Below are 12,927 nucleotides of genomic sequence, written 5' to 3'. Positions count from 1 at the left end.
TTCACATAACGCAAAGTTACAATTTAAATCAAATCATTCGCAATAAGCTAAGTTCCGGTCTAAATCAAAAGATATGTGCTTAACGAAAAAAGTAAACACTTACTTCACAGATACATTGTCTTTTTTAATAATTCAAGCACTTTTCAAGTACCTCTTCAGGAATATTGCTATTTTCAAGGGTTTTCCAGGCCTTAAAAAAAATTTAATTCAAGTACTTAAAGCACCTTGTACGAACCCTGTAGTAAGGACATAGTTAAAATAGTGACATGTGACATCAGTGGTTTAACCTTAATTTTATAAAGCTACGAGAATACTTTTTGTGCACAAAGAAAACAAAAATAATGACTTTATTCAACATTTCTTCTCTTCCGTGTCAGTCTTTGACATGCATCTCTCTTAGTTCATCGTCTGTATATTTTGGTTTGGACACGTAAGGTACAAGTATTCTTGTAGCTTCATAAAATTAAGGCCGAACCACTGGACTATTTTAGTGTGTCATTACTACCTTTCTGGGCCCTTGAACGTGTCAGTTGCGTTACTGTCTATGCAGAGTCAGAAAGCTCTCGGATTTCATCAAAAATATCTTAATTTGTGTTCCGAAGATGAACGAAAGTCTTATGGGTTTGGAAAGACATGAGAGTGAGTTTATTCAATTAATGACAGAATTTTCATTTTTGGGTGAACTATCCCTTTAAATAAATCGTCTTTTTAGACTGGGAAGGATGTTTATAGTATGTTTGTAGTATGTTATAAATCAAGGAAGTTTGATGATGACCAGACATCTTAATTAAAAAATGTTCATTATTCAATGTCAAGTACAAGATTGTTAAAGATCCTTAAAACACTATCATTTGACAGTGTGTATAAAAAGCATTTTTTTTTAAATAATCTGAATAGTTACAAATGCAACATTTAACATAAATATGATATATAACACTGAATCTGAAGTAATATGAAGCCTGTAGCTCAAAAGGTGCAGCATGGTCAAGGTCTTGATTCTCAAGGAAAGGTACATACTGATAAATTGTATTACTTTGCATAAGTGTCTGCCAAATGCCTAAAAGTAAAAATGAAGTTTGGTGCTCCCTCCTGTTCCCTTACCGAGGAAAGCAGATGGTGACACCGTGCCATTGCTACGAGAGACCATGACACTGATGCCAGTCTCCACAAACGGAACAGAGAACTCCACAACCTCCGACCTCTCTTCATTAATAGTCAGGGAGCCGATCGCCATGTCGGCCCGCTTGGACACCACCTGGTGGGGAAAGAGGCTAACAACATTACGAACAGAGAAAGTGTATATAAAAAGTGAAACAGTTACTTAGAAGTACTTAGTCTACTTGAATGTTGCTTAGTTGTTTATGATTTATATTCAAGAACATTAGCTTGCATATTACGACCTGGTGCTTTGTTGGTGCTACAATTCAACAGAAAAAGAAAAAAACTGCTGCACCTGAATTCAGTGGACTTTGTGATAATAAAATCAAGGTGAACAAACAGTCGAGAGATAAAATGAGGGCCTGACCTCCCCGACCATTCCATTCCACTCTCCATCTATGTTCTTTCCATGCCTGCCATTGGTCACCAGATAGAGGTCATAGGTGAAGCCCACTATTTTAGCCAGGCGCTTGAGAACATCAATACAGAAGCCTTTGCAGCAGTGCTTCATGGATTGAATGCCCTCAACAACCATGCTGTAATTGAAAAGAAGAAGAGGAGAAAGACATAGAAAAGGAAAAAGAAACAGAAAGGGGACATTGACAAAAGAAAGAAATAATGTAGAGAAACCAAGCAAAAGAAACTAGATGAACATCCCTGCTTAGAATTCAGTGCTTTGTCACCTAAGGCAAACACTTATAATCCGAGGTCTATCAGCATAAAGCATAACATCCTTTAAAGGAAATGGTCTGCTGTTTTAAAGACAAGGATTACTCAATAGAAACTGGAGCAGTGATTAAACGACAAAAGGTCATTATTTATCTAAAGGCTGCTAAAGCCATACATCACCCCAAAACATAATTGAAGCCATTGATTAATATTTTTCACATTATGACTGGATTGTCATGACAATTAAGCACATTTCCCTTTATTCTCATGTTCTTTTCTATCATAACCCATAATTATGATAAAATATACACTAGTGGCCAAAAGTTTCAAATAATTAAGATTTTTAAATAGTTGTTTATGCAATAAATATTTTCCAATAGGGATGCACCGATCCGTATCGGCCGATCACTTGAGCGTTTTGTCAGTAAAGCCGGTTCTGTAATCAGCGGTAAATGCCATCAGGTGCGTGATTTCACGTTGAGCCGTATATACTACACACAGCCGTTGTTCACTGACGAGCTGCGCACTTTCACACTGATAATGAACATTGATTTGCGCAGCTCGTCGGTAAACAACGGCTGTGTGTAGTATATACGGCTCAACGTGAAATCACGCACCTGATGGCATTTACCGCTGATTACAGAACCGGCTTTACTGACAAAACGCGCAAGCATGATCGGCCGATTCATATCGGTGCATCCCTATTTTCCAAGGATGCATTTATCTGATTAAAAATACAGTAAAACAGTAATATGTAATGTGAAATATTACTACAATTTAAAATAACAGTTTTTACTTAAAGCACTACTTTTTTTATTTTAAGGACTACAATTAGACAACTCACTTATCAAGCAATGTCTTATCATACAAATTCTAAAAACGATAAATAGATAAATACAAATATACTAATAAAAATGGCAAAAATAAAGTGAAGCACATGCAAAGTATCACTTAGTATTACAAAAGTATACTACACTTCCACTTTAGTAAAACCACGGTTAATTTTCTTAAGGGATTTGTATACTTTTGTTCTTTTTTCTTTGTTTTGTTTTTATAACTGGTTTGATTTTTTCTACTGTTGAAAAAAAAAAAAAAGATTCTCAAAATCGCTCCAAACTTGAACTTGAATGAAATGATTTGCAAAATTGCTCCGAAGTTCTAATCTAAAGCAAAAGATTCGCGAACCCACTCCAAAGTTCTGTTCTAAACCAAATGACTCGCAATCCACGCTCTGAAGTCCCGATCTAAATAATGATTCGCAAACCATCATTTCAGAGTGTGGATTACGAGTCATTTGCCTTTGACTTAGTTTGGAACTTTGCATATAGTGAATCATTTGATTTAGATCGGACTTCAGAGCGGATTTGTGAATCATTCGACTTAGATTGGAACTTCAAATCATGTATCATGAATCATTTGAATTAGATCAGAACTTCAAATCGTGTATCGCGAATAATTTAAAGTGGATCGGACTTCGGAGCAGATTCGCGAATCAGTAGACTTAGATCGGGACTTCAAATTGTGTATCGTGAATCATTTGAATTAGATCAGAACTTCAAATCGTGTATCGCGAATCATTTGATGTAGATCGGACTTCGGATACACAATTTGAAGTCCCAATTTAAGTCTAATGATTCGCGAATCTGCTCTGAAGTCCTGATTCTAAATCAAATGATTCGCAATACATGATTTGAAGTCCTGATCTAATACAAATGATTCATGATACACAATTTGAAGTCCCGATTTAAGTCTAATGATTCATGAATCTGCTCCGAAGTCCCGATCTAAATCAAAAGATTCGCAAATCTGATCTGAAGTCCCAATCTGAATCAAATGATTCGCAATACTCGATTTGAAGTCTCGAACTGAAACAAATGTTTGCTGACACTCAATTCGATTAGAATCATTTTGCAACGCAATGGTTTAACTAATTCAGGTTTTGAAAAGCTGTTTCACGCATCACTATGTGCTTTTTTAATATAATTACAAGAGATGTCAAAATTCGAAAATGAATATTTCTTTTAACTTGTTCTGGTTTTTGCTAGTGAATCGCTTGAAATGAAGTCACGAGTTTGAATCAATCGGAACGGTTCCAGAATAAATGACTCACTCAATTGATTTGGTTAATCTATTCCTCTTTTTGTGTCTTCGGCCATGTTTACACAACATTGTCAGTACTGACATCATTTCTGACATTAACTGAAATAATTGGAAAAGGTGTTTTTTGAACCGTGTGAAAAGAAGTGCTTATTAAAAACACTTATTTCATAGATAAATTGTCTTTCAATAACTCAAGCAGTTGTCACATATCTCATCAGAAATATTGCTATTTTCAAGGGCTTTCCAGGCCTTAAATGTCAAAAAGTCAAATTCAAGTACTTCAAGCACTTTAAGCACCTTGTACGAACCCTGCATTACTATATATAGCAGCCGTTTTTATATTGGTTTTCATTTAAAAAAAATTCTAAATGTAATATAATCAATGTAGATTTATTTAATTTTTTTTATATTATTATATTATTTTTTCTGGTAATGAGAATACGTGGGATATGTGTTTAATTATAATAAAAATGTCATGCAATTTTTTTTATGCAAAATGCTAGTTGGTTAAACAAAATCAAAATGCATCTAATCAAATAAAGCTAATTTCCACTATCTTGCTTTTGATTTTCGTAGTTAAATGACCTGGGCATGTTCTTGCTTTAGTGAGGTTCGCCCAGGCGCTGTACGCTAGACCAGAAAGAATTCTGAGACATTCTGCATTTAAAAAAAGTAAATGAAGTAAAGTGCTCTAACACAGAACTATCATTGATCAACCTCTTCCATTTCTACGTGCATTTCTAATTTATTTAAATTCCATCAGTGCTAGTGACAGGATGGGGAATGAATGCCCCTAGGGTAATGTGAATATAATTTGCAACATCTGCATATTCGCTGCCACATTTGCCAAAGTGATAACCTCAAAGGTTGAACATTTCCAGACTAAAAATCCACAGACTGAACCTTGACCTGTTGTTGAGCGGCAGACGGCACGGCACAGAGTCTCTGATGCAGGAGCCCGTTCCAGGATCAGCAGGCTCTACGATGACGAACGGCCTCTCCTCCAGAGTAACCACACGCAAGTGCTGGGAGTCATCCAGAGGTTTGAGGAACGGGCCATAGCGGGACCAGGGCGGGTAACGCAGGCGCAGCACTCCATTTTCCCACCAACCTACCTACAACAATAACAAGATGCCATTAAAATATTACAAAAACATTTCTGAGAGATTCAGAACGGTACTTTGAAGATTCAAATTGGTTCATTAGTGTTGGCATTGGCTTCCTATCTAACATTCTCAAGACAGACTGTGGACGTAGTGCCAACTGTTTTAAGCAAGAACTGAAGCTGAAGAACACATAAAATGCCTGTCTTCCCAAGTGACAGCTATTTTACCTTTAAAAAAGGCACATTATAAACCCAATCCTTTCAAAGCTACTGCAGCATGGCACCATTTTAACTTCACATGATTTCCCATCTTAAGTGTTAACCATCTGTCAGTGAACATGACAATTAAATATAATAAAAAAGACTTGTTCTAGCTCGAGAATGAATGATTTAATATTTCTGCAGCTCCACTGGCACAGGTCTGAAACCAGCCATTTCCAACTGTCAAAAAGTGCATGAATATCCAATACCAAAAACGTTCCAGCAAAAGTCTATTATTTCCCATGGCTTATTGACATTTGCCAAAATGCTGTATGTGCAATCATTTGCAATTGCCGCTCAATTGCATTCAAGTGCACTGCCCCGTAAACAATTTCCCTTTTGAGAACCATTTAAAATAACAGACTTGTTATTGGACAAACAGTAACGTCGTGAATTATACAGTAAAACATAAGCATATACAAACATAAGGAGTGAAAGTCATTTTCAGAATTCATTTTTTCAGATAGATTCAGATATTATAAAACTCTCAGTGCACAGTAAGTAATAATTTAGTAAACATAGTACTGAATCCAAAAATCAAGGTTAGTTAATAAACACCAAAAAAAGTTATCAAACAGAATAATCATTGCGGCCTTGATTTTCAAAACAAAGTTTGTACATTTTAATAGAATTTGAAGAATTGTGCCAATGCAAATTTTGGGCTTTGCAGAAAATGTACTGTAATGTAATGCGAATGTGCATATATTTATTCTTTGATGCACTTCGGTCTCTTCTGTATGCGACACACGGTTCATTTGGAATGCATTCTTCACATTTCATTTATATTGAATTTAAATGGCAAGGCAAAATGTGAACTCACTTGGGAGCAGCATTTAAAACAGTTCAATGATATCCATGAATATCCAAACACATTTAAGCATACTAATGGCTCCACCCCTACCTCCTCCCAGCCTCTTCCTGGAGTGTAGGAGATAACATCCAGGAGCGGATTTGCCAGATAACCGTCATTATTAAAGGAATAGTCCCGTCCGGATAGAGTTATGTTACTGAAGAACCTGCAGGAGGAGAAGAGGGCAAAAAAAAGAGCAGGGTGATAAAGGAGGAGTCTGAGTGAAAGTGATAAAGAGAAGGAGAGAGAGAGCAGCGAGAGATAAAGAGTGATAGATGGGAGTTCCATTAGTCACCTCTCCACTTGGGGTGGTGTGTGTGATTTGTGCTTAATGCTTAAGGGACTCTTAAGCAAACCTTCTCTGCTGAACATTAAACAGAAATGACAACACTGAATCTCAATGAACATAAAAAAGAAATTCATTTACAGAATGACCCAAAACTCAGGGTAAAACTGCCTAACCGAATGAATGAACCGATCAATTAATACAGAGGAGAATTAACTGTATCAAGGGATTAAGAAAACAAATGGACAAAGTAAAGCTGAACGAATAGGCAATTTTTTTAATGAAATACAAAAAAAAGTTGATGAATGAATGGCTAGGGTGAATTTACTGTATTTGTGAATCAATAAAACATATATATTAGATGACAAAGTAGATGGAGGTATAGCTGACTAAAAAATGAAGATAAACTTCACGAATGGATAAATTATTGAATTAATAAATAAAGGAAAAACTGTATGGACATTAAACAGAAATTACAACACTGTATCTCAATGAACATGAAAAAATACATTTATAGAACAACCAAAAAACAAAGTATGACTGAATGAACGAACAAACATATAAACAAACAAAACAAACAAGCTGTCACAACCCTGTCTGTCATTGGTTTCACCCATTGTCTCCCCCTGCCATTCTGTTGTGATTTGGTTTAGCCCTATGATTAGTCTTCGTTAGTGTCATCTGTATCACCTGTGTTTTCTTGATTAGTTTGCCTTTATAAGTCTGTCTTTGAGTTTAGTCTTTTGTCGGTCTTTAACGTTTCCTGGATGTGTGTGAAAGCCCTCTGTGTTCCTGCCTGTTCCTGCCTTGTTCATCTTGGAGATTTCTATTAAATTTATTGTTGATTGTAAATCTCGTCTATCGTCTCGTCTCGTCCTGCACACCCGCGTGACAGAAAGACCGACCCAAAAAAAAAAAATTCACGGCGTCTTCCCCTGCGTTTATTTTCCGTTTTTTTTGTATCAGTGTTTAGTTAATTTTTTTTCCCCCCCGTCATGAATGATCCCGCCGTCCTCATCCTCCTCCTGAAGCAGGGGAACCGCTCTCTCGAGGACCACACCAGAGACTTTATATTCCTCGCCCCGTTCACGCACTACCCGGACAGTTGCCTATGCACGTTCTACCGCGTGGGACTTAATGATAACATCCAGAGGCAGCTGTCCGGGGAGGGTCCTCGAGAGAGCCTCGCCGACTACATCGAGTGGGTGCTGGTGTCCAGCAGAGCTTCGTTGACCGCGAAGGATGACACCAGCCCCACTCCAGACCCAGAACCCAGCCCAACATCACCCCGACAAGCGGAGTTGCAGCCCGAGCCCACCGACGATGGAGAGCCCGAGCCGAGAGCGACAGAGCCAGAGCCGGACCCATCGGACCAGGTGCGAGAGCCGACTGCTACATCCGCGACGGTGGAGTACGACGTGGAGCAAGAGAGGGCTACAGAGAGCCCTGCCCACTGCACCACCACTGGGGGTGAGAATGAGCAACACTCTGGGGACTTAATAGACTTTTCCACAGAACCACTGGCCTGCCTGAACTTCCCACCCACCCGCCCTCTTCTGCCTATGCCTGAGTCTCCGCTGGTCCCGTCCAGCCATCCTGAGTCTCCGCTGGTCCCGTCCAGCCATCCTGAATCTCCGCTGGTCCCGTCCAGCCGTCCTGAATCTCCGCTGGTTCCGTCCAGTCGTCCAGAGTCATCGCTGATTTCGCCCAGCCTTCCTGAATCTCCGCTATCACCTGTCAGTCCCCCTGCTCACCCTCAGTCATCCACCTGTGCAGTGGGCTCGCCGCGGGACTGCCAGCTTCCATCGGCGTCTCGGCTGGAGGATTCCTCAGCTCCGCCTCCAGCCTCCGAGTCCTGGACTCCGCCTCGGCCCTTCGACCCCGCGGTTCCACCACGGCTCTCGACGCCCTCCTCTCCACCGTCGCCCGTCGATCCACCAGCTCCACCGGGCTCCATCGTCTTTCCGGCTCCGCCCTGGTCAGTCGTCACCCCATCGGCTCCTCAGGACTCTGCTCCTCCGGCTGTGCCTCGTCGCGCCGTCCCACCGGCTCCTTGGGACTCCTCCTTCCTGCGGGCACAGCCTCCATCCTCTGTCGCTCCGGCTCCGCCGCGGATCTCCGGGACTCCGCCTCCGCCTCGGGCGCCAGAGCCTGTTCCACCTTGGCCCTCCGGATCCTCGGCGTCACCCCGGATCATCGGCTCTCCGTCTCCGCCTCGGGCTCCTCCACCATCTGCTCCGCCTCTGTCGGTCGGCCCCATGGAGTCGGCACGCCTTCCTCCACCATGGTTCCTCCCTCCGTCGGCTCCACCGTGGGCCGTCATCATGGCTGTGGTCTGGGTCAGTTCCTCCTGCTTCAGATCCCTCCTGTTTCCTCCCTGGCTCCTCCCACCTTCGTCGCCCCCCTGGACTCTAACGACTTTGTTTGTTGTCCCCCTCCAGGGGTACCGTCCTCCGCCCAAGCCTCCTCCCTTATGTACTCTGTTGTTCCGCCCCTCTCGTTTTTTCCACGGCGCGAGGACGCGCCTTTCCGGAGGGGGGCGTGATGTCACAACCCTGTCTGTCATTGGTTTCACCCATTGTCTCCCCCTGCCATTCTGTTGTGATTTGGTTTAGCCCTATGATTAGTCTTCGTTAGTGTCATCTGTATCACCTGTGTTTTCTTGATTAGTTTGCCTTTATAAGTCTGTCTTTGAGTTTAGTCTTTTGTCGGTCTTTAACGTTTCCTGGATGTGTGTGAAAGCCCTCTGTGTTCCTGCCTGTTCCTGCCTTGTTCATCTTGGAGATTTCTATTAAATTTATTGTTGATTGTAAATCTCGTCTATCGTCTCGTCTCGTCCTGCACACCCGCGTGACACAAGCAGAATTTTGAATCAATAAATACAAAAAAGTTATTGAATGAATGGCTAGGGTGAATGTTATGTATTTGTGAATCTATAAAAAATATATTGGAAGAAAAGGTAGATGGATGTATAGCTATATAAAAAATGAAGGCTACTGAAAGATGAACTTCACGAATGGCTGAATTAGGGAAGGAATAAGTAGAGAGGAAAAGATGGATGAACGGACAGATAAAATATGAACGAGAGTAAAACGGATCAACTTCATGAATAAATGAACAAATCAGAAAGAAAAATCGGATGAATGGATAAAAAAATTAATAGTTTAAAGGGTAAAAATAATGAATGAATGAAGCAGAGGGAAAATTATATGAACATTAAACAGAAATGACAACACTGGATCTCAATGAACATAAAAAAGAAATAAATTTACAGAATGAATGAAAACTCAGGGTAAAACTGCCTAACCTAATGAATGAATCAATTAATTAATACAGAGGAAAATAGACTATGGAAGGATTAAGAAAACAAATGAAGAACGTGCAGGTAAATGAATGAGCTAAATTTTGAATGAAATACAAAAAAGCTGATGAATGAATGGCTAGGGTGAATGTACTGTATTTGTGAATCAATACAAAATATAGTGGATGAAAAAGTAGATGGATGTATAGCTGAATAAAAAATGAAGGGTACTGATGGATGAACTTCACAAATGGATAAATTAGGGAACTAATGGGCAGGGAGGATAAGATGGATGAACGGACAGATAAAATATAAACAAGTAAAAAACAAATTGTTTATTTTAAAGGGTAAAAATAATGAACGAATGAAATGGAGGAAAAATTGTATAGACATTAAACAGAGATGACAACACTGTATCTCAATGAAAATAAAAAAGAAATACATTTACAGAACAAGTAAAAACTCAGGGTAAGACTGCCTAACCTAATGAATGAATCAATGAACTAATACAGAGGAAAATAGACTATGGAAGGATTAAGAAAACAAATGAAGAAAGTGCAGGTAAATGAATGAGCTAAATTTTGAATGAAATACAAAAAAGCTGATGAATGAATGGCTAGGGTGAATGTACTGTATATTAGAAGAAGGGGTAGATGGATGGATAAAAAATTAAGGGTACTGAAAGATGAACTTCACGAATTAGGGGAGGAATAAGTAGAGAGGAAAAGATGGATGAATGGACAGATAAAATATGAACGAGAGTAAAACGGATCAACTTCATGAATAAATGAACAAATCAGTAAGAAAAATCGGATGAATGGATAAAAATATGAATAGTTTAAAGGGTAAAAATAATGAATGAATGAAATAGAGGGAAAATTACACGGCCATTAAACAGAAATGACAACACTGGATCTCAATGAACATAAAAAAGAAATACATTTACAGTATGAATGAAAACTCAGGGTAAAACTGCCTAACCAAATGAATGAATCAATGAATTAATGAAGAGGAAAATAGACTGTATGGAAGGATTAAAAAACAAAACAAATGGAGAAAGAACAGCTGAATGAATAAACAAACAAAAATAAGCTACATTTTGAATCAATAAATACAAAAAAGTAAATTAATAAATAGCTAAGGTGAATGCACTGTTTTTCTGAATAAATAAAAAATATATCAGAAGAAAGTGTAGATGGATGAATAGATTCATAAAAATTAAGATACTGAAAGATGAACTTGTCAAATGTATAAATTAGAAAACAAGTTGAGAGGAAAAGAAACAGAAATGACAACACTGAATCTTAATGAACATAGATTAATTTAGAGAACAGCCGAAAACTCATGGTAAAAAAAAAAAAAAAACGAAGGGAGAAAGTACAGCTGAATGAACGAACAAACAAACAAGCTAAATTTTGAATGAATAAATACAAAATAGTTGATGAATAAATGAATGGTTAAGGTGAATGTAATGCATTTGTGAATTGATAAAAATATATTGGAAGAAAGGTTTGACAGACTATTAGTATAGATTAATAAAAATTGAAGGGTACTGAAAGATGAACTTCACGAAATGTATGAAATAGAGAAAAGATTGTATAAACATTAAAGAGAAATGACAACACTGAATCTCAATGAATATAAAAAGAAATTCATTTACAGAACAACTGAAAACTAATGGAAAAACTGCCTAACCAAATGAATGAATCAATGACTTAAAACAGAAGAAAATAGAGAGTATGACAGAAGTAAAAAACAAAAAACAAAAAAACAAAAACAAAGGGAGAAAGTATTGCTGGATGAACGAACAAACAAACAAACAAACAAACAAACAAGCAACATTTTCAATCAATAAATACAAGAAAAGTTAGGGAATGGATGAATAAACAGATACAATATGAAATAGGAATATGAAGAGTAAAAAGGATTAATGAATGGATAAAACTGAAGGGATTAATTTAAAAGGTAAAATAATGAATGAATGAACAATAAACAGAAATGACAACACTGAATCTCAATAAACAAAAACAGAATGACCAAAAACTCAAACTCAAAAACACAAATGAATGAAACAGTTAATTAATACTGAGAAAAATACAGTGTGAAAAGATTAAAAAAAAACATGAAAGCAGAAATTAAGATGAAAAATAAATAAATGACAAGCAAACCTTTGAATGAATGAAAAAGAATGAATGAACAAATGGCTAGGATAATGGATGCATATAATATATATATATATATATATATATATATATATATATATATATCGTTTTTCTTTATATATATATATATATATATATATATATATATGTCAAATGATAAAAAATTTTAATCAGATTAATCAGACTTTTCAGTGGATTAATCATGATTAATCACTATTTGCAACGACACCTGAATCCTAACCATTTTTTTTTCTGAAATGCATACCAAAATATAAATAACAGGACACAGATACATAATTTTCACATTTTCATATTATGCCAGGGCCCGCATCGGGCCTGTTTTAGGCTACTCCTTATTTTTTATATTTTAGACATCCATCAATTATGTCGCGCTGGTGGAAACAACACGAGACTTTCGCTTTTACTTTCGACAACGGCTCGGATGGCGCAACTGGAAGAGATCCGCGTTCAATCGCACGCAGTAGGCTGAAACTTGCCACAAAATACCGGCAAAAATAAATAATAAATGTGTCGGGGAAAGAGTAAAGACATATCTGAATTATTTATTAATAAAGTGTATTCAATGTGAGTCAATGTCGCAAAGATCCTGCAATCTCATTTTTGGACGCGCCTTGAGAGAGAAATTTATCGTTAAGGATTACATATTAAACAAGTTTTTGTTTTCGATTTGTTTTATTTCGTTAAGTAATAATTTAAAACTTTCTATAGATATGTTTATCATGTCTGTGAGGCATGCATTTAGCTTTATTTTTGTTAAGCACTCCTGTTCAAGAACGAGACGACTGAAAGCGCATCATTTTTGTTTTCTTTATTTTATAAAAACACTGCAACGTTTTTTGGTGTATTACTTTTTCCTTTGTGAGCAAAAATGACGGATAATTTCAAATTGCTTCCACTGAAAAAACGCAAATGATTGAGCTGGTGCCTCGATGACCTGCAAAGCGGCTTTATGTATCTTCCACTCTCCACTCTGTCACTGTGTCAGTCACCGCTCTTTCGAGAATGAACCCAGCA

At 37.9% G+C, this 12,927-nt stretch overlaps 1 protein-coding gene across 1 annotated transcript in view; it reads right to left on the bottom strand.

Moving 5' to 3' along the window:
- Positions 1 to 12,927, bottom strand: part of grin2da (glutamate receptor, ionotropic, N-methyl D-aspartate 2D, a) — a 75,697-nt gene that overhangs the window by 22,475 nt on the left and 40,295 nt on the right. The window contains exons 5-8 of the mRNA XM_073821476.1: positions 6,195 to 6,309; positions 4,837 to 5,042; positions 1,526 to 1,694; positions 1,102 to 1,255 (exon numbers count right to left, since the gene is read on the bottom strand). Of these exons, the coding sequence (XP_073677577.1) occupies positions 1,102 to 1,255; positions 1,526 to 1,694; positions 4,837 to 5,042; positions 6,195 to 6,309 (644 nt within the window). The remainder of the gene's footprint in view (positions 1 to 1,101; positions 1,256 to 1,525; positions 1,695 to 4,836; positions 5,043 to 6,194; positions 6,310 to 12,927) is intronic.

The sequence above is a fragment of the Garra rufa genome, chromosome 17 (assembly GCF_049309525.1).
Source record: "Garra rufa chromosome 17, GarRuf1.0, whole genome shotgun sequence".
Lineage (NCBI taxonomy): Eukaryota > Metazoa > Chordata > Actinopteri > Cypriniformes > Cyprinidae > Garra > Garra rufa.
The sequence above is the reverse complement of the archived record's forward strand: the minus strand, read 5'-3'. Positions and strand labels throughout refer to the sequence as shown.